Raw genomic sequence first — 20,589 nt, 5'->3', positions numbered from 1 at the left:
GTTTTTCGAGATGGTCATGTGACGGATCGCTCCTCGGACACGGTGTTTGCACAGTAGTCGACGTTCCTCTGAGTCAGCATCAAACGTTGTGCATTTTGTGGACTCCAAATCAGAGATCGAGAGCATTTCCGACTTCAAGCTACGACTATCGCAGCCTTTTCAAGATCTCATGCTTCTGGAATCTTACTCAGAGACTCTGTAGTTTCATTCAAACTCGGAAGGCCACTCTTCTGTGGACTCTCTACTTCTCGCCCAGAGGAGCATTTGTCTTCATAGAGGGGAGCTTGGACCAACCTCAAAAAAGTGAGGCTCTACGCTACACCGAATCGGGCAACATACGATATTTATCAGAGTTTAACACCACCAAGCCCCATCATGGCTGGAACCCAGTCCGCACCAGAGTCTGTCAACCGCTTCTGCTACCAGTATCTCCAACTCGAGCCAACACTTGAATATCCTACCGCGGAAATTACTCGCGAATCATCTGCGCAAGACGCGATTTATAAGAAACTCTTCTCGGAAGAGGGCCCTCGTTACAGTCCTCCTGCAAGGTATCGCCTCCGGGTTCTGAAGGAGCTGGTAGCAAGAATAGAGTCTAGCATCGATGACTGGGACCAACATGTAAGTCTCAACTCGTTGTTCATGGCGCCATGGCATGACGCTCTGCTGTCAGCTATCGGCATTTCCTGACTGTGCCCAGGAAGTTTCCGAGGATCTCATGACTGCCTTGTCCGAATCTCTCGCAACTCCAGTCCCGTCCGAGATGTCCTCAGCTCAGCAGAAATCCTACGTCACGTATCACCTGAGTGGTCTTGAGCAGAGCCTCCGGCCACAGCAGTCGCCTCCGCCTGACATCACACTGCTTGAGGCCCGCTCGCTGATCTCTGCCTCTGGCACCACGGGTCTCCGAACATGGGAAGCCGCGCTGCACCTCGGGCAATTCCTGTGCGAGAACCCAGATCTCGTTCAAGGAAAGCGAGTCCTCGAACTCGGAGCAGGTACTGGATACCTGGCGATCCTCTGTGTCAAACATCTCGGCTCCACGCATGTTGTAGCTTCCGATGGATCTGATGATGTGATCAATAACCTCCCAGAGAGCTTCTTCCTCAACGACCTGCAAGAAAGCACACTCATCAGGCCAATGGAATTGCGATGGGGTCATGCTCTCGTAGGGACAGAGGACCAGAAGTGGAACAACGGCGAGAACGTTGACGTGGTAATCGGAGCAGATATCACCTATGACCAGAGCATCATCCCGGCTCTTATCGCAACCGTCGAGGAGCTGTTTGCCTTATTTCCTGCCGTGCAAGTTTTGATATCCGCGACGCAGCGGAACGAGGTCACATTCGAGGCCTTTTGCAATCGTTGCCGTCAGCGCGAGATGGACTTGAGCTACGTCGATTTTCCTATACCACCGAGGGAACAGCAAAAAGGTCCATTCTACAACGACAGCGTACCTATTCGGATTTGTCGAGTCTCGGCACCACCGATCGCCAGATCAATGTGGTGAGACGATACGCCTGCCTAAGCATGCTACTATGGTCATGATTACAGTCCCTTTCTGTCAGCTTTCCGACATTTGATCGTTGGCAAAGAACTACACATCAAACAGAAGCTCGTAATTCATATACGGAGTTTGTGGAACGCGAAGATAGTACGCGCGCGACTTACGTAGCTACAACGCAAGTCACAAACAAAAAATCAGGGTCCAAGCCGAGCTCCGGAAAAGGCGATTCGCCGTCTAACTAACAGCAAGCCTCCCCAAAACCGAGGATCTGCAGACATTGCAGAGGGAAAACTGGTGAGTTGACCTTGGATGGGCGCCTCGAATAGCGAATAGCACCTGTTCTCCGGACCAACGATGAAGATTCGGAACTGAAGTCAGGCCACGGCCCCGGCCAAAGTCATGATTATGAAGATGCACCCAATGTTTTCAATCATCATGCCATCTTGAACAAGATTCAGTAGGAATCCCGTGGACCGGTCGATTATCATGTCATCGCCTGTCAACCTCATGCACACCCCAGTGCCAGCTTCCCCGCATTCTGGGGCCAAGAAGCAATGGTCTGATGCTCCGGCAGTCTCAGGACGCGGAGAGAGTTCAAGGGCACCGGATGCGTTCTGAGATGAGGGGTCACCTTGCTTGACCCTCGCCCTCGGTCTGCACCCTAGAAACTCAATTCGATATGGAAAGCTTTGTTGAGTAGGAATGAACTTTACGTAAGGCCCAGGCGCTCCGCTGGCAACCGGGAACGGACATGACGCTCCGGCTTGTTCGTGGACAACGAAACGACCTTTTGATGGAACAGCTGAACGTCATCTTGTCGATTCCTGGCGATGTGGCTGAAAGTGCGACCAGAAGAATGTAGGACGGCAAACACCACGCCAGCAAGCTCAGTCACAGTGACGTTGGAGGTGGTCGTGTGGCTCGCACGAAGGAGCTGACCCCTGCACATCGGCCAAAGTGCCAAAAGTCTTGGGGAGCTCGATGATTGGGCGGACTGGTATTTTCCAGAGCACAAGCGTATTGCCAATACACTGGGACTATGGTCTGGCCCTTGAGGATTTCCTGGCTTGCAAGGTATTCGAAGAATGGGAAGTGAGCATGGACTCACGAAGAGGAATACAGAGGAGTGGCCCAGCGGCCAGCGGCCAGCGGGAACGAAGAAATGCGGAGACGAGCAGGGCACCGTGAAGCCGTTGAAACGAGGCTATGAAGTCATCGCATCCGCCGAGGATGAGCATCAAAATGTCTCGGCTCGAAAGGGCCGGCGCTGGCCCTACGAGAAAGATCGGTCAGTTGATTGTGTGTTGGGAGGGTGTGGTCCGCGACTTGTCAAAACATGCTTGGATCGACCGCCAGCCGCCATTCTTTCTGTTGGAACCCGAAGCCGCCTTCGCTGCAAGGTACGAACCCCGTGCCTCCAGGCTCCTGGTCTTGTGGTTGCGGTTGGGTTGCGTACGTTGTCCGTCGATCGCAGAGCCTGGACTGTCAGAGATATCTGGCGCAGACCGATCATCTGACGATGAAGCAACGCCTAAGATTTGGTCGAGCTACGTATACAGTCGCCAGTAAACCGAACTGAGAAGGTGAAGTTCTCTCCGGACGTATGTCCGGTTGCATACCCACTTTCGACCTTGGTGTTGAGCCACCACGACCCCATGGTGCCCATCCCATGCACCCACACACGAGGTTGGTTTTCTCCGACCTGTCAGAAGTTCAGAACCGAAGTATCTTATCGCTCCCGAGCCGCGCGGTGTGTACACCATTCACCCGTCCACCGTCCAGCCGTCTTCTTGGGGGCCGTCCTATTTCCCGCCCGTCTCGACCCTGGGCTGTACTTGAGATTAGAGACACCAACCAGATGGCCGATCAAAGGCGTTTCGCTCAAGGGATCTCCCGCGACACGAATTGTGAGCTTTCATCTGAAATGAGTAAAAAACAGGATCCTACCCTTGCGCTTGCGGGAATACCTAATACCTTCCAGCATTGGCCACACTCTGTCTGCTCGGAAGCGTGTGCCGGCCGGGGAGCTTCCATTCAAAGCGAGTGCTAGCGGGCCCATGGGCAAATAGCCCGGGGCCACCAAAGAAACAACGAAAAAGAAATTGCCCGAAGAATACCTCATCGGGGTAAAAGCAGGCTGGAAAACGTGGGATCGATGTCCGTACCTATGTGAGACCCCAAGCGGTGTTGAGCCACATGGGCTTTTTGAAGGCACGTACGTCACTTGTGCTCAGAATCATTTCGTGAGGGATGAGATTCAGAGATTCAGATACATAATGCCACCAGCCTCATCAGCGTCAAGCCCCCTCTCGAGACAGAGTTCACATACAAGTCATCTATACCAGACCTCGACGAGACATTGTTGATTATCGCCAGTCTTCCCTGCATTGCTATGTATCACTGTGATATAACTTGGATCACCCCCGAACAACCATCGGAAGACCAGCAAAAATTTGAACACGGACCACAATTCCTGCATCAACAACGACAATCACGAGAACAAGAGGCCGTCTCCGCAGACACGAGGACGCATAGCCACCGGCCTGCGCAGCGCCAGCAACAGCAAAAACAACACAATCATCATCTCAGCTTCGTGAACCTTCTAGTCTCCGACAGCCGCGGGCAAGAACTGAGAGGAACCCGGTTACCGTTTGTCAGAGATTTTCTGGCATCACATCATCGAGACGGCAACCAGATCACTAGCGAACCCACGAGCGGCCAGCTGAGGTCGATCTCGCTTCCAGGGGTTCTCACACCTAATCAGCAAAGTCTGTTGCTATCGCCTCTCCCGACCACATCGTCGGTATCACAATCTTCCCAAGTCGGCACTAGCAGCGCCACTCCGACACGACCCTGCGTATCATCATCACGTCGGCCCTTTGGGTAGGAAACTCGTACCAGGGCGCCAACAACCACCAAAAAGAACAAGCCAAAGATAGCGCTATCGTCTCCGGCGGGCTGCGCTACGGAAAACAGAACAAGGCCTAGCCACAACGTGGACCAACTAGTCGCGACGTTTCTCGCCCCTGAGCTGCATGAACCAGACGCACGCCGTGGCCGTTCTTATTCTTGTCGGAATAGCGCAGCGTTGAACAGGTTTATTGCACCACCGACAGCGAACCGGCCTCCTCCCCTCCGAGTCTGGGACCGACTGACCGGTGGCCGCGCCTACGACTTTTGACGCAGCCAGCACGCAACTCTTTCAGTCTCTCTCGTTCTCAGCGGTGCCTCTTCGTATTACGCTGTTGTTCCCACCTTGCTCAGCATCACACCCGGGCTGGACCGGGTCTATTAATTGGACCAGGGGCTGTGGAGAGTATCTCCCTCCACACCCATTTCCCAGACATCCATACCCCCGTCCCATCCCGTCTTACGCTATCCGCCGCCATTATTAGGCAGTTGGGCTCCCCTCATTATCAGTATCATTATTATCACGCACAAATCAGAAGCAGAGACAGACGCACACATCACCGAGACAGACTCACTCACACACACCCAGCCCAAAAGTTGTCTGGCCAGGGGTCACTTACATCTCCCCTCCTTCCTCAAAAAGCATACTCCAAGGAGAGGCGAAAGAAACAACAAAAAAAGTTTTCGGTTCATCTCTGTCACGGACGACGGAAACACCGCCAACCACTTTCAAGCTAGCAAAGTTTCTAGTTGGTTGGGCTTTGACTCTGCGACGACAGGCCTGAACCGGTCTATCCAAGGCTTCGTGGGCTCTCAAAAAAGCTTCCAGACCATCTCTCGGTTGTCGGCCTTCGCCATCCCATTCCCTTACGGACTTGGCAACCAAGCTCGCGCACATATTCTCTATTATTATTTTTTCACATAATCTATTACTCCTGAGCCTTGGTCTTGACTACCGAGTTTATTACCCACCCCCATTACCCTGTTTTTCTCTGCAACGCGGGTACTCCGTACTCCATACGCTGTATATTAGCAGTGGGACTTTCACACACACACACACACACACACACACACACACAAGCTGGACCGGGACCTGAACATTGTCAACCACATCCCGGCCGGTGGTTAAACGCCCTGTGGCTTTCGGTTTTATTTGGCGCCATTGAACGTGCCATTTCCACGAGGGAGTCCAAGCTTTGATTGCTGTACCTGTCTTCTTGCCATATCCCGGAATACCTTATTACACGGCCACGCAGAGAAACAAGATCGGAGAACGGCGACAACGCGATTCTTACAGAGAGTCTCCAGAGTTCTCCTCTTTACGCATCGCCCACGACTCCGCTTATCACTTCCGGGCCATCCACAAGTGCCTATTAATAAAATACAACCAAAAAGAGCAAAAGGCCATCATCAACTTATCGACTCGACTGCCGGGGAAGCTACTTAGCTGCGTTATCCTGCATCTGTCTGCATCGAGTCTGCATCGGACGTGCACACCGCAAACTGCAAAAGGAGGAGAGAGGCACATAATAAACCACACCGTCCACTCACACGCCTATCGTAGAGAAACAAAACAAGCACACCTTACATACATATTACTTGATCCTCCCCCCTTGCCCTCTGCTTTTCCCCCAGAAGAGGCCCTCAATCTCTGACCAAACATCTGCCCGACAACGGCCACGCCCTCTTGTCCTGCTGCATCTACTCCTCTTTTTCACATTTATTACCGACAGCTGAGAGGGGCTTTTCGAGACCGTTTACCAGCGACCCCCGCAAGCTCCAACGCACGCCCGCCCGCCCGCCTTCTCCTCTTCTCGCACGCCAACGGGGGTTCGATTGAAAGGAGACAAAGGACGCCGGATCCACCATTGATCGACACCATCGACAGGGCAGTAGCTCCAGGAGACGCAGAAGGCTCAAAGTACCTCATTTGGTATTAGTACTCGACACCTCCTCGAACCATTCGGTCCAAAACCACGAGTCAACTACTCTTCCCGTCTCCCAGCCATAACGCCAAACCGAACAAACGCCTCTTTTTTTTTTTTTTTACCTTTCCTTATCAAAGGCGGAAAGAAGAATCATAAACAAACCAACAGGTGTCTATACTCTATATAAGTCCTATTGAGAACCATTGCGGTGTTCTTGATCACATCACGTTGACGACATCGGATCGACTTACCCACCTCCGTCACTACGAGAACATCTCATCAAGGCACACGCACATACACGCACCTTTTCGATATCGCTTCCGAACATCGTCTTCGCCTGGGTCCCAAGTAATCTGGAAAGCCCATATACTCGTCCCATCCACACCCACAATCACACACATTTCCGATGGGCTCGTCAATAGCCCAAAGACACATTACCTGCACACTATCATTACCACACCCACCAACATCAAAAATGGCTGCCGCAACCACTCTATCCACGCAGGAGCAAACCTCCAACTTTGCCCTCCAGCAATACCTCCTCCTCCAATCTCAACATGAGGAACTCCGCCAGCACCTGGACACCATCCGCCCCATGACGACCTCAAACACGTCGCTCGCCTCATCACCGTCCGTATCCCCGACGCGCAGCACCTGCTCGCCCTTTGGCCAGTACCCCAACGGCGGCGGTAAGAGGCACCACAGCCGAAGCCGTCGCTCGTCGCTATCGAGTCCTAAGGCCCGCCGCAGCAGCTCGCTCGCGCCCATCGCGGACGAGACCACCATCTGGGCGGTCGCCGAAGAGGAGCAGCGTCTCTTCGACGTCAACGAGGGCATGAAGCGGGCCCTGATGGAGCTCCTCAACTGCGACCAGGTGCGGAGCGACAGCTCGTTTCGCATGTGGGTGCAGTGTCGTCTCATGGATACGGAAAAGGAACTCCGTTCAGAGAGACGACGCAAGAGTTCCCCGTGAGCTTTGCCATCGCCAATCTCACGCTCTTTCTTTTTGCGGGTCGACACAAAAAGCGCAGCATTTTTGAGTAGAATAAAAAATTTTTTGGGGTCCCTTATTTCGACCTACCTAATTAGCTCCGGATTCATCTTTTTCATGAGGCGTTGGATTCGACATGAGATGAACTAACCATCTCGTCGAATGGCGTTGAAGGGGGGTTTTGTGTGGGAATTGCGACATTTTGCCGAGAACAGGCATGGCATGGATTATGGCACGAACATGGGTCATTTGCCCATCTCAGAGAGGGAACAGCCGGGTTTGCATACAGGCGAAGATGCTCTTCTCATCTCGCCTGTCGGATATTTGGTGTTTTACTGGCGAGGCTGGTTTGGATACAACAGTCAATCTGCCTTTTTTCCTTCTGATTTCCTATTCTTTTTTCTTTGGTGGTTGCAGGAATATCACACACAAACAACCATCTGGTCCATAGAGTTTGTAATGACTGAAACGACACCAATTACCAACCCTTACCATACATGTAATTGTTCCTTGACATTTGATATCTTGACATTTGATATCATGTTGCATATTTGAATCGACTGGCCAGACTTGTGAGATGGAAGCATAACTCTGTGGTGTTGAGGTGGTGTTGCAGTGGTCTGAGCATGACGGGACTCCCGAGATCATCATGATGCATGCGGAGTTGGGGATACATGTCTAGCTCTACTCACCTACCTCTGGAAGCTCCATGATATGGAAAATGATCACCACTGCTCTACTGCGCTATCAAAAATAAGAAAATGGACGAATCCAAAAACATCCAAAATTTCCCACAAGTCGCGCCCAAGCTCCAAAGCTCCCAAACGCAGAAAAACGGGGCGATGCAATCCGCACAACTTTTGAACATTGTCATTGTCCCTGCCCTCCTCTAATTCGCCGATCTTTTCCACCGTGCAAACTACATATCAAGTTTGACGCACGCACTATGTGACGAGAGTACAGGCCCGCACCGCACCTACATCACTTTGACCGCAAACATCATCAAGCCAACACGCACGCACGAGGTCCAATCCACACCACCGCCCGCCCGCCCGAGCCTAGCGGAAAGCTTCGCGTTTGGGAGATCTTCGTGTCTTTCGGCGAAGCGAGACAACTCAAATTGGCTGATCTGTCTGTGTTGGTCAATTCGCAACGCCAAGGAAAATTTCCGTTGTGGAAAGCTCCGTCCACGCCAGAGCTACCGACAGCTAGCCAGTCGACGACAACGAAGACGACGATAGCAGCGAAACCGACGCGATCGAGAGGAGACTCCTATTGACATCATGTCAGTGCTTCTGGAAACCAGCTCTGGCGATGTCGTGATTGACCTGCTGGTCGACTACGCGCCCAAGCTGTGCGAAAAGTAAGTGGCGACTGCCCGTCAGCGCTGCAACGCTCTTGCTCAGCTAACCAAAGACTTCCAGTTTTCTAAAGCTCTGCAAAGTGAAATACTACAACTTTTCACCCGTCCACTCTGTTCAAAAGAACTTCTCTTTCCAGACCGGCGACCCTCTCGGACCCTTGTCGAAACAATCTGATGGAGGCACGTCCATCTGGGGCCTGCTGTCGGGCGACAGCTCCAAGAAGATGTTCCCGGCCTTCTTCCATCCGAAGCTGAAGCATCTCGAGCGAGGCACCGTCAGCATGGCCACGGCGCCCCTCGATTCGGACCCGGATACTCGTGTGGCGGCTTCTCAGTTCATCATCACCTTGGGCGATGAGACGGACTACTTAGACGGCAAGGCCGCAGTGTTTGGCAAAGTCGTTGAGGGCTTCGACGTATTGGAGAAGATCAACGAGGCCATCGTAGACGACAAGGGGCATCCCCTCATTGACATTCGAATCAAGCACACCATCGTTCTCGATGACCCGTACCCCGATCCCCCCGAGCTGAGAGAGCCTAGTGCCTCGCCTCCCCCGAGCAAGTCACAACTCGATACCGTTCGGATCGCGGACGAGGCTGCGCTACACGAAGATGATGATCTGGACGAGGAGGCGATCGAGAAGCGGCGTAGGGACCGAGAGGCACGGGCCCAGGCTCTCACTCTGGAAATGATGGGTGACCTGCCGTTTGCCGAGGTCGCTCCCCCTGAAAACGTCCTCTTCGTCTGCAAGCTCAACCCTGTCACCACAGACGCCGATCTGGAGCTCATCTTTGGCCGATTCGGCAAGATTCTGAGTTGCGAGGTCATCCGTGATGCCAAGACGGGCGACAGTCTTCAGTACGCGTTTATCGAGTATGCCGACAAGGCATCTTGTGAGGCTGCCTATGCCAAGATGCAGGATGTCTTGATTGACGACCGTCGTATTCACGTGGACTTCTCGCAGAGTGTGAGCAAGTTGCAACAGGTCTGGAGAGACGATACAAACCAGAAGCGCAGAAAACACGCATCCAAGGGTGGATTCGGAGGTGTCGACGAGCTCGAAAAGAGGCGGCAATACCGTGACGAATACGAGCGAAATGGAGATGATTATGACTTGGTGTACGGAGACGAGGAAATGAAGGGTCGCCACCACAGCGCCAAAGACCGACGTCCCGAATCAGATAAGCAGCAGCCTGAGCAAGACAGAGATCAACGGGAAAGAGATCGACCCAGATCGGAACAGGTGCGGAGACGCAGTCGAAGCCCCGGACGCTCAAGGGCCATGGATAGGGACAGACGAGGAGATGGAGATCGATACCGATCCGATGATCGCGGTTCCGGCCGACGGCACGATCAATACGAACGGCGACGTGATGATAGGGATTCGGGTCGCAGAAACCGCAGAGACTGGGATAATCGGAATCGAGGCAGGGATCGAGACTCGGACAGACGAAGATAGTAACAGCAGCAGCGGCAGAAGCAGCAGAAGCAGTAGAACTGCAAGACGCGCATCTCATTTTCTTCTCGTCACCGACAATGCACATTCAAACTATACCCAGCCGCCGTTGACCAGACCGCAGCTTGCAGCAGCCCGGTCAGCCACAGATGTAGACGCTAAGAAATACAAAAATTGACACCACTATCGCCACTGCCGCCCGCGTAAGGCTCGTGTTTCATGAACAACAACAATATCTCGTTGACCTGTCGAGATGCCACCACGGCAACCTGCTTGCAAGCCACCCCGTCGCATCTCGTCGTCGACCAGGGAAGTCCGGATGTGGGGAATTAGGCAAGGGAGAGAGATTGCCATAGCAGAGGCCGTGGGGCTTGACTTCACGACTTGATGTCGCACATGGCGAACGGCTCGCCCCAAGTAGGATTGGTCTCATCGTTTCGCCGTTGCAAACATGGCTATCAAAGCCTATTCCACACTCGCAAGGGCCATGCAAGTAAGCGGCCGGAAGCCACCGCGGAAGTGGGGATCGATGCACTCCTTGGTGTTGCCAAGGGAGGTTGCATCAGCCTGCTGCGTTTGATGAAGCTGTCATCTGTCAGTTGTCATATCTTCAAGGTAGTTCCTGTGCTCTGGGAGAAGCTGCAACGGAGCGGCATTGAGAGACGGACCATGGGCCATGGACCGCCATCTCAATTGAAGTCCGCAGCCGCCTCGTGCAAGGCCGGCATTGTGCAACAACGTCTTCGACCTGTCAGGACAATCTCCGATCACATCCTCGCATCCCTCAAGAGTTCAGCTCTACGAAGACACATCTAGAATCCTAGAACGAGGTTGCCTTCGGGACGAAAGCTGATGACTTAAGTTCGTGGCAGTTCGTAAATTTGCTTCCGAACCTGACCGACTCCTTTATCGTTCGCATTTCGTTCTCGCTGCCGCTGCCTCTGCCGCCTGCTGCAACCTTCGTCGCGGCGTCTAATAGATGCGGTCTCTGGTGTAGGCCTCTCAAGTCCCCCCTTCAAGGCGTCCTGTAATATCAGCTGCTAATGTCGCACAGGATCACGAGAGTGACAGCACGTCGAGTCTTGCTGCAGAGCTGCAGCAGTTATTTCTGTCCGTCTGGCCGCTAGGCGTCAACTCCCCAAATCCTGTGCGACCGGTCTTCCTTTCCCTCAGTGCGAGCGAGACATGAAGATCAAAGCTCGTCAGTTGTGCTACTCCGTGGGGCTCAATGGTCGGTCGATGAAGCTGAGGTTGAGGCGGAGGAGGCCGATTGTCTTCCCAATGCAGAATTTCGTTGCAGCCAAACCACGGCACGGCAACTTTGTTGGCACAGTACGTCGAGAACTGGCACTTGGACAAACTCGAAGGCCCAAACCAATGGATCTGATATTCTCCATCGCCAATGTGTTATTGCGGAGTGGAGGCAGCCCGGATCGGCTCGTCTCGTCTCGTCTCGTCTCCTGCGCCTCCTTCGCCTCCTTCAGTGCCTGACCCTGGTGGCTGCTTTCCATCGCTGACAACCTCCATCAATCTGCTCCGGACGTGGCCGCCCCTAGCATGGGCTGTCAGATGACATTGTGTCCCTGGAAGCCGGTCCAATCGCTTACGTTCTGTGTCCTGTTGCAAACGGCTGCCCGCATATGGGCAAAAAAAAAACCCTGGTTCTGGCTATGACTGGCAGCTCCCCAAGGGTAGATGCAGCGCTCCGAAGATGGCTGCAAAAAATTTCCGTTGTCAGCGAAGCCGTCGAGCCATGTGCGTTCTGCTTGCTGCCTCCCGTCCCAGAAGCAGGCACGCACAAGAAATGCCCGGTAACAGGCTAGGTGAAGAGGGATCTGCATCACGACAGACAGCCTGATCGCCGGCATGACGGCCTCACCTTGTTGGGCGAGCTTTTGTTGCTGCAAATGATATCAGTCTGACGCTGTGCTACGCTACCAACAACATCTCAGTCGACTCTCGATACGAACTGCTCTACTTGAATTTCAGCGAGGGAAGCTCGTTTCTCTTGTCTTGGAATCGCGGCGCAGGCTATCCCTTTTTCTTTTTCTTTTTTTTTTTTTTTTCTTTTTTTCTTTTAAGAAAGAGAGAGCGAGATGAGAGTAATCCCGCGAAACCTGCGTGGTTCCAGACGGTGGTCGACGAGGCGAGGAGATGTCTCAAACACTGTGAGGGTTTCTTTGGCAATAAGCTCATGCGGAAACACGAAGTCCTGCTTAGGTTTGAGACTTTGCACCTCGTTGACCTTGCACGCCGTGAGACGATGGCAGGACAAAACTTCGCTGCGGCGGCAAATTTGTGCTTCACGATTCCAGTCCCACCAGCATGTCAAAATCGACGGTAGGGAGCAAAAGAAGCTTCTTACACGTACACGGATCGAAGTCACCCCTGAGAAACGCATCGTTACGGTCGTTAGGATCACGATGGAGAATAGGATCCGTCGGCTTCGAGCATGGGCTCTGCATCCATGACAGAATCCTTTTCTCCTGGTTGCTGATGGGCTTGGGGCCATTGGGGACGACGACGCCACACCGGGCGAGTTTAGTTACTTAAACTCCTGCAGCAGGATATCTACCCCTGATTCAAATGCACGGGGGTATCGGACGACGTAGCATTGCAGCCTCTTCCTCTCAAACCCTCATCGCCAACACCGTCAACGTCGAGGTACCAACCGCCCTCCGATGCGGGGTCCTTTCGCGGTAAGCGGGCGGAGGAGAGTGCATCGCGTCAAGAGAAGGCAGAGGCATGGCATACATGCCTATCAATTCGTACAGAATTCACGTTAACGGGCATGCATCACCAGTTGGCCGCCCACGGGCGAAGCAACAACGGCAACGCAGGTGCGGGAAAGAGAACCACACACACCGACACATTACTACGCATACACGCGCACATCCTGCCAATGCTCTGTGCCTCAGCGGCCCGTTTGCTATTTCTGTCTGTTCCTTGTTTCCCTCCCACCCCCGCGTGCCGTGTATCGAAGCTCTTCCCGCTATCTTTATCCAAAAGCAGAGGCGCGGCCCAGGCCGGAACTGCAACGTTGTGGAGGGGAGGGGCAACCAAATCCCGGTCGCCAAGTCGTGGACGATCAAGTTGCAGCACAAGCGAGGGCGAGAAACGTGCAGAAGGACACCTCATCTGCCACGAGGAAGAGTGCGAGGCTTGGAGAAGGGGCTGCACACAGAGCCTGGCTCAAGACTTTCAGAGCGTACAACGGCGCAACAGCAAAGATGGCTTGTTTGGCAGCTTTCCATCCCATTTTGGAGCGCAGGTGTGCGCCCCTTCGCCCCTCCTGGGCCTCTTGAGGCGGCTTTGGGCGGCCGTCTTTGGCGGCCATATTCATGTATTTCGTTTGCCCATGTAAGAGTACTTGAAATGGGGAAAGGCAAAACACCGTGACGCGCCGCCAGCTATTTCGGAAGGCATCTCTTGTGAATCCTCCGGCCGTATCTCCCTGTAGTCTTTTTCGCCAGCTGAGGTGTCGGTTTGCCTGATAGAATTCTTCGCGGAACCTCCCAGTGCCGGCTGGCAAATGATGGCTCAAGTTTGTTGCTGTTAATTATGCAGATGACGGGCTTTGCAGCATGGCCCATGGTCCATCCTGAGATGCTCATTTCTTACAGGATTCTCTCTCGGCCGGTCAGGGAGATGTTTGGCGAACGAAACCGCTGCACGCACCATGCAGCACGAAGCCATGCAGCAGCAGCAACACCGTTGATTTTCCTTCTTTTCTTGCTTTTTTTCTTCCTTCGGCCTTTGAGTCTTTCTGGCCCCCCTTGAATATTTTTTCTTCTTCTTCTTCAGCGAGCTGGCGGTGTTACACTTTAACCGGGCGCCAAGTGGCAGCCAGTACCGCTTGGTGGCTCGTCCTGGGGTTGTCGCCGTTGCTTCTGGCTGGAGAGATATTCGGCCAGTTCTCTTTTGTGCATTTGGCCCTCTCGGTTCAATCATCCTGAACTGTGTATGTTGCAGCGAAGGCCGCTTCGTATGGTGACACAGGGGACAGCGACACCCACACAAGCGTATTCACTGACGATGGCTTGCGTCACGTAACCTTCACCTTTGTGCAGTTTCTGTCTCTCGCTCTCTTCCTATCACTCTCTGCGTCTCACTCCCTCATACGTTTTTCCTGCCTGCTGTTGTAGTACTTTTCATACCCCCGGACGCTGCCTCGGTGTACATGAACGGGGGAAAAGTGTGACTTGCCCTCATACACTCAGTCTCTCGCTGGATGATTTGCCTGCCTTCAATCAAATCACTTATCGTGACAGGGTCAGACGATCAAGCGTCCACGGTTTGCACCCTCCAAGTGGGACCGAGACGGCCGTTTTGCCCGACGATGATCGAGCAGAAGTGTTTGCGGTGTGGTTTCTTCGGTGTCATTATGGAAAGCACCTTTCCCATTTCAGAAGCACTTTTTCTCAAAGCAGATGCTACTTCTTTTCTTCTGTGCCTCCATCCCGTATTCCACTCTTTTCTGTTGACGGCTGGTGAGTCTGGACTTATGGGTTGTTGGGGGGAACGGACAGCCTGGCTCCCATGATACATGTACCTCCTCATCGTGGGAGATCATCCGTCCAATACATGTTCTCTTCTCCGTTGGACGCACTTGCACCGAGCGTTTATACAAGTCTCGGTTACCACATAACAACTCGGTAGTTTTCTTCAGCAATAGAAATTGCCCGCGTGGGGGGTACGTCGAGGAATGATGTACTCACAGTGTTGGGGCCGTTTCCTGCCTCTCATCACCTCAAAATTATTGTCTCGATCCCGAGCGGTAGGCCCAGGATGGGGATTCTTTCTTACGAATGGTGGCGATAACACAGGAAAAGCAGTCTCGCTTCTCCAAGCAAGACGAATATCAAATGCCAGTCTGATTGGATGTGGAAGGTTTCCAAGTCATCTTTACGGCTGAGAAAAATAATGCAGTCTCAAAAGGTCTTAGACCGTTCTCTCTCTCTCTCTCTCTCGCTCTCACTCTCAGCTCTTTTCACTCCAAGTCTCCCAGTGAGCTACCAAATGGGCGAGATTCTCGGGTCCAGGTTGGCCTAGCCCCGAGAACCCCAGGCCCTTTTTCTCCTCATCAAGATTTCAAGATGTGCCCACATAACCAAGATGAGATCGACCTTCCCTCCCGTCTGGCCCTACAAGATCTTCCAACGCAGGACTAGGCCACCCCTGCTCAAGCTGTCCGCCCCTCGTCCTCCTCCCCCTCCGCCGCCGCCGCCGCCCCCTTCCGTTTGCTCTCCACGTCCCGTCCCTCCAGCCTCAAAGTATCTCCCCCAATCTGCATTGATGGAGGAGGAACTGGAGAAAAGAGTGGAGGGGCGTTGATCCTAGAGGCTCTCTCTCCTCCTCTCTCCTTACTCCCACGTCCCTAGGTACTCCTCATCCCCCACCCCCGTGTGCCATGCTTGTTTGTCACTACACTGCCAGAGCCGAAGTGAGGGCCTCTCCTTCTCCCCCCTCCAGGTGCCCTGTCTTCTGCGGCTTCCCGGTGCCACTGCAGCACTACATGCATCTCTTTTTTGCGTATGTAAAAAAAATCTACACCATCATCTGCTTCTCTGTTGCTTCGGTCTACGTTCAAGGGACCCCCAAAAAATGTTGTAGCAGCCTTGTCTTCCCTCGCCCGTCCGATGACAGATGTCGTGTCTGGTGGTCCGCAAGCTTCCATGGGGGGAAGGGAAGAGAGGGGAAGGCATAGGCGCCGATGTCGAAAAAGAGGGGGGGGGGGGGGGCGTGTATGGAATGGGTGACCTGATATTCATCTCCATGGGAAATCAACTCTGTGTGGAGAGAATCTTCAAGATGTGGAAAATGTCTCTCTCATAGAAGTGTTATGGACAGACAGTAGGAGGGTGTGGATGCATTAGAAGATACGGTGCAAACACCGGAACAACAACCAGCTATCTGTTCCTGCACGCGAATCAAAGATGCGTTTCTTCCAGACCAGGATGTGTATAACTCGCCCGCAGCAGCAGCTTCAAGCATGTTTTCTCGTTGGTGTTTTTATTTTATTTTCCCTCTCTTTTCTTTTCTATGCTGGGGGTTTTATCAATCTTTTCTCCCCCGTTCCCTCAAAAGCTGGCCTGGACTCATGTCATTGCCTCTCTTGTTGATCTATTTTGTTTTTTCTCGAAATTCCATGTGGAACATTGAATAATTCTCGAGCTTTTGACTTGCCATCTGGGAAAGGTATTCATCAGCGGACTTGATTCAATAATTTCCTCTTTCTTCAAGACAGCAACGTCTCACAAGGAGGCGTGAAGAGAAAACAAGAACAAAATCTACCCCCATCCATCAACTACATCTTATTTCCTCCTTTCTCTTCCTCCTCTGCCTCTCTCTCCTACGCACATCACCTAGGTCCCCATTCCAGTCAGCCTCGAAGGAAGTCAGACTTGCTGAAGAAGGGAAAAAAGCAAAGCACAACGTCCTTATCCTTCTCTGAAACGAGACAAGGACCTTGACGCCTGGTCACGACAGCATCACATCAGCAGCATCGAAAAAAAAGAGGCTTATCCCCCCTCCATCGACGAACGCGAAGCACAGCATCTCTCCAATCCCACCTCTCTCCAAAGAAAAGACTGACCACACACACACACACACACACCGAAACAAGAAACAAACCAAAAAAGCCCAGTCCAGCCCCTCGCTTCCTGTAACAGGCGCGCCAAATCTTGCCCACACTATCAGACACTGCTGCACGATCGAAGCCCACCACCTCATCGTCATCGCCTATTACACTACCTCACTTCTCGCTACGTCTTTTGCCTTGATTTAGAGCAAGATCATCCGAGACGAAGTGATCTTTTGTGCAATCCACACACGATGCCCAGTCCGGCATACTTCGCAGAGGGAAGACGATATAGCCGCGTCGACCCGACGTACGTTTACCCGGAACGTCAGCAACGACATCACTCGCATTCTACTGAAGCGCGGACATCAAACATGGCTGAACGAGAGAATGACACGGATACACCTCCCCGCAAGCGCATTGCCGTCGCTGTAAGTCCTTGTTGTCTTTTCGTTATCCACTCCTTTGCTGCCAACCCTGATGTGCTTTGCATTTTTTGCTTCAATTTCTTTCTCTCAAGTATGTTTCCTTGGTCTTGTGTTTCAAGTATGTTCCTACATCAAAAAAGGAAACAGTCTTTGAAAGGTTGGGCTTCAGATGTTGGAGGACGTACGAAGCAAGGCAACTTGTATAACCGTTATTTGATGGAGTAGAAAGGGGAGAAAAAAAAAAGAAAAAAAAAGAAAGATCTGACAAGATTGACAGTGTGGCCGCTGCCGGAAGCGCAAGATTCGCTGCAGCGGAGATACGGGCAACGGACTTCCATGTCAGAACTGCAAGGCCGCCGGCGCCGAGTCCTGCATGTTTTTACGAGTAAGTCGAACAACCTCCATGGGGCCCTCGACGCTGCCTCCCCCGGAGTCCCGGACTAACACGCTTTCCAAAGGTCGCCTCGACAGAAGCTCCCTGGGTATCTACAGAAGCATCTTTCTCATACGACCTCAAGGCCGCAAGGGCGTATCAAGCCCACCTGGGCACCTCCCCCATGACGTCGTCCCCACCTCACCACTACGCCTCCGACATTCACGACGGCCTTCCCCGCTACTCGTCAACATCAACTGGCTACTACGCCGGAAAGTACTACCCCTCGCCCGCAACTATGCCGAGCTGGTCCGCCACGCCGGGCTACTCAGACGACGCCGTGGACTACGGCCCCGCCGCGGTGGCCACCATGGGATACCCGTACTCTTACCAGCAGGCCTCAGACACGAGCTACTACTACCGCGTAAACCCCGCCGCAAAGGTTACCGCAGCAGCACCGAGCGCGGGCGACTTATACGTCAACACGGCGGACGCTGTAGCGGCAGCGGGATATGCCTACGGCAGTAACGCCGGCTCCGTCACGCAGCTTCCCCACCGGCCCGCGGCGGCAGCGGCAGCGGTGCAGCAGAGCGAGGGCCAGAACTTCTCCTTCACCGGCGTCGCCGCCTCCTTGCCCCCCGCCGGCGACCGTCGACTCCCCGACCCGGCTACGCGTCAGCCCATCGCCAACGCAAACGTCCTATCCTACCGCACAGAAGGCGCCGCCGCCCCGTCCTCCGCGGCATCGACGTCGACAAAGTCGTCCGGCAGCCCGACGTCTCAGACCTCCCCAATCTCAGACGTGACGAGCTACGGTGCTTCGGGCCCCGGCAGCTCAGGAAGCTTCGAGACGTCGCCCGTGTCGGCGTACCCGCCTCCCTCGCACACTCTCCCCTCCATGACGCAGCAGCAGCGTATGTCCAACGCCGAGTTGGCGGGATACCCACCGTGCACGACCAGCAGCAGCAGCGAGGCCGTTTTTAGTGCTCCGGAAACGAGTCTCCGATCCGCGTCTGATTCTGATTTGAGCTACAAGTACACCGACGCCTCCACTGCGCCGTCAGGGGTAAGCAGAGACGTTAACTGCCGTCGAGGAAGCGGCGAGACCTCGAGTTCCACGTCTTCGTCCTCAACTACCCCCGTCGCCGGTGGAGGCTCGCTATCCAATGGGCAGCAGTACACCGTCACCACACCGTCTCCGGGCATGTACCCTGCTTTAAGCCATCACGGAAGGCATCATATCAACCAGTACATGCTTTCCGAGGAGGTCGCGGCCGAGCATCATCAGCACCAGCATCACAGCCATCACCATGGCCACGGCCACAGCCACCACCACAGCAGTCACCACCACTCGGGTCGTAGGTCTGCGGGTGGCTTATCCGCCTCCTAGGGGGTACTTTTCTGCTCCGGCCGGCCGGCTGGAGTGCTTGATACCTACCTCACTATTGGTGGTGCCAGCACATGGATCGGGGGCCCCCTTTTCACAATGGCAGTTACCGCTTGATCCAACATTTTTCGCTCGCTTTATTTTATTCATCCACTCCTTTCTTTGCATTTCTCCGATTCGCGATAACTGCGACACGCTCATTCTCGCCAAATGAAGACACACACCATGACAGTCACCGGTGCGAGGGATACGAAGATCCGATGAACGTCTCTAATCCGACCCTACTCGGTGAGGGCAATACAAGTCCAGACCATGAAGGAGAAAAAAACGTCACCGAGTTCCCCCAATGGACAATACGAATACTATTCTGGGATAAGGGAAACCTACAGCATAAGCCGTGGCGCACTCTCGACTCGCTGGGTTCTTGCACGACTTCATCAATACGAAACATCCCACACCAAGGGGATGCATACTCCAACGATGAATGAGAGATGCAGATTGTCATTGAGGAAAAAACGCCGCCTGTTCGTATGATGTCGAAGCAGAGAACGCCACACAGCCTTATCCCCCCTTCTCGTACGTCGTCGAAACAGAAGATGCCTTTTGCAGGGGGGGGGGGAGCTTCGTTGGCAGGCAGGGGCATACATCACTTCCCCCCATTCTTCTCCAGCAGGAGGCGAGGTGGCTTGCAAGGTGCAGGAACCGGATTGAGGGTTTCTTTCTTCCCCGGTGAAGAGGGTGTGGTCTGCTGCATGTGTGTGGCTCAGCCCTGCTTGCCATTGCCATCAACGGTACCCAGCGACAACAGCGACGTCTACGCCACCAACGTACAGCCGTTCCCGGAGGTATCAGGGTGCGCGGGGAGAACTCCAGCTTCTCCGGCAATGCGATGCAAGGAGGTCTAGATTCGCTGACGAGGCTGTACTGAAGCCGTTGGGAAATACTACCCAATGTGGTCTTGCATCCATCAATGGCATCTTGGGACGCATTTGTGTGTGTGTGTGTGGATGGTGGCTGTTATCGAGAACAAGAGGGAGGGGAGGGGGGAAAAGAAGCCGAATAGGATCACCTCGGGACCCCGGCGGCATGATGCAGCTATCCGACCCGGGACGCCCGCCCAGGAACCTCCCAACGCAGCCCCCACCCCCTGACACCCGTCCAGTCCCGTCCCGTTCCCTCCCTCCATTTCCCGCCTCGCAGGCTCGCACTCAGGTTCCTCCAATGTTGAACCAACACCTCCAGACAGGAGTTTCAAACCCCCCCGCCCTTCCTTTCCCTTCCCCTCTTCGGCCCCTCCTTTCGTGTTCCCCAGATGAGGACGAATTGCATTCTACTCGCCCTCCTCCCCACTCCGTTTTCGGTACGGCTTGGGTCGTTGTGAGGGGAGAGGATTTCAGCCCGAAGAAGAAGGGCAGCAAGCCAGCGAGAGCGTGGTCCATCTTCCCTGGTCCCTCTCTGTTCAACAGTTGTTCGAGGCATTGCTTCCCCTCCTCATCCTCGTCTTTCCTTGGGGTCATCAATGTGCTTATTTCTTTACCCTTTCGCACAAGCCATTCATTTCACTCTTTATGATCTTCTTTATCTCATCGCTATTACGTTGTTTACGTTGGGTAATCTTGTACCAGTCAGCATATTTTCCTTGAGTCTTTTATTTCTCTCTCATCT

General features: G+C 53.7%; 6 protein-coding genes across 6 annotated transcripts; all 6 read left to right on the top strand.

The window, feature by feature from the left end:
• Nucleotides 1-375: 375 nt before the first annotated feature.
• Nucleotides 376-1,510, top strand: BDP81DRAFT_325310 (putative methyltransferase-domain-containing protein; the record flags this gene model as incomplete). Its single annotated transcript, XM_060584960.1, has 2 exons — nucleotides 376-621; nucleotides 701-1,510. 2 exons carry the CDS (start codon nucleotides 376-378, stop codon nucleotides 1,508-1,510), a joined length of 1,056 nt encoding a protein of 351 aa, XP_060442580.1.
• A 2,258-nt stretch (nucleotides 1,511-3,768) lies between these two features.
• BDP81DRAFT_63994 (uncharacterized protein) lies at nucleotides 3,769-4,714 on the top strand. Its single transcript, XM_060596093.1, has one exon. It carries the CDS (start codon nucleotides 3,900-3,902, stop codon nucleotides 4,392-4,394), a length of 495 nt encoding a protein of 164 aa, XP_060442579.1. The 5' UTR covers nucleotides 3,769-3,899; the 3' UTR covers nucleotides 4,395-4,714.
• A 2,106-nt stretch (nucleotides 4,715-6,820) lies between these two features.
• On the top strand, nucleotides 6,821-7,318 carry BDP81DRAFT_451914 (uncharacterized protein; the record flags this gene model as incomplete). Its single annotated transcript, XM_060592691.1, has 1 exon — nucleotides 6,821-7,318. The coding sequence occupies one exon, from the start codon at nucleotides 6,821-6,823 to the stop codon at nucleotides 7,316-7,318; it is 498 nt and encodes a 165-aa protein (XP_060442578.1).
• A 1,301-nt stretch (nucleotides 7,319-8,619) lies between these two features.
• Nucleotides 8,620-10,334, top strand: BDP81DRAFT_325749 (RNA recognition domain-containing protein; the record flags this gene model as incomplete). Its single annotated transcript, XM_060585004.1, has 3 exons — nucleotides 8,620-8,699; nucleotides 8,761-9,817; nucleotides 9,864-10,334. The coding sequence occupies 3 exons, from the start codon at nucleotides 8,620-8,622 to the stop codon at nucleotides 10,332-10,334; spliced, it is 1,608 nt and encodes a 535-aa protein (XP_060442577.1).
• A 4,213-nt stretch (nucleotides 10,335-14,547) lies between these two features.
• BDP81DRAFT_433471 (uncharacterized protein) lies at nucleotides 14,548-15,123 on the top strand. Its single transcript, XM_060590858.1, has one exon. It carries the CDS (start codon nucleotides 14,862-14,864, stop codon nucleotides 15,069-15,071), a length of 210 nt encoding a protein of 69 aa, XP_060442576.1. The 5' UTR covers nucleotides 14,548-14,861; the 3' UTR covers nucleotides 15,072-15,123.
• Nucleotides 15,124-16,990: 1,867 nt separating this feature from the next.
• On the top strand, nucleotides 16,991-18,471 carry BDP81DRAFT_300679 (uncharacterized protein; the record flags this gene model as incomplete). Its single annotated transcript, XM_060583120.1, has 4 exons — nucleotides 16,991-17,167; nucleotides 17,442-17,549; nucleotides 17,623-18,015; nucleotides 18,133-18,471. Coding segments are annotated over 4 exons (1,017 nt in total), but the record flags the coding sequence as incomplete, so codon positions are not given.
• Between the last annotated feature and the right edge of the window lie 2,118 nt (nucleotides 18,472-20,589).

Source organism: Colletotrichum phormii (genome assembly GCF_030913505.1).
Source record: "Colletotrichum phormii strain CBS 102054 chromosome Unknown BDP81scaffold_16, whole genome shotgun sequence".
Lineage (NCBI taxonomy): Eukaryota > Fungi > Ascomycota > Sordariomycetes > Glomerellales > Glomerellaceae > Colletotrichum > Colletotrichum phormii.
The sequence above is the reverse complement of the archived record's forward strand: the minus strand, read 5'-3'. Positions and strand labels throughout refer to the sequence as shown.

Excerpts from the sequence above, each read along its gene's own strand:
- BDP81DRAFT_63994 (XM_060596093.1), top strand. The coding sequence starts at position 3,900 with ATGTATCACTGTGATATAACTTGGATCACCCCCGAACAACCATCGGAA.
- BDP81DRAFT_433471 (XM_060590858.1), top strand. The coding sequence starts at position 14,862 with ATGATGTACTCACAGTGTTGGGGCCGTTTCCTGCCTCTCATCACCTCA.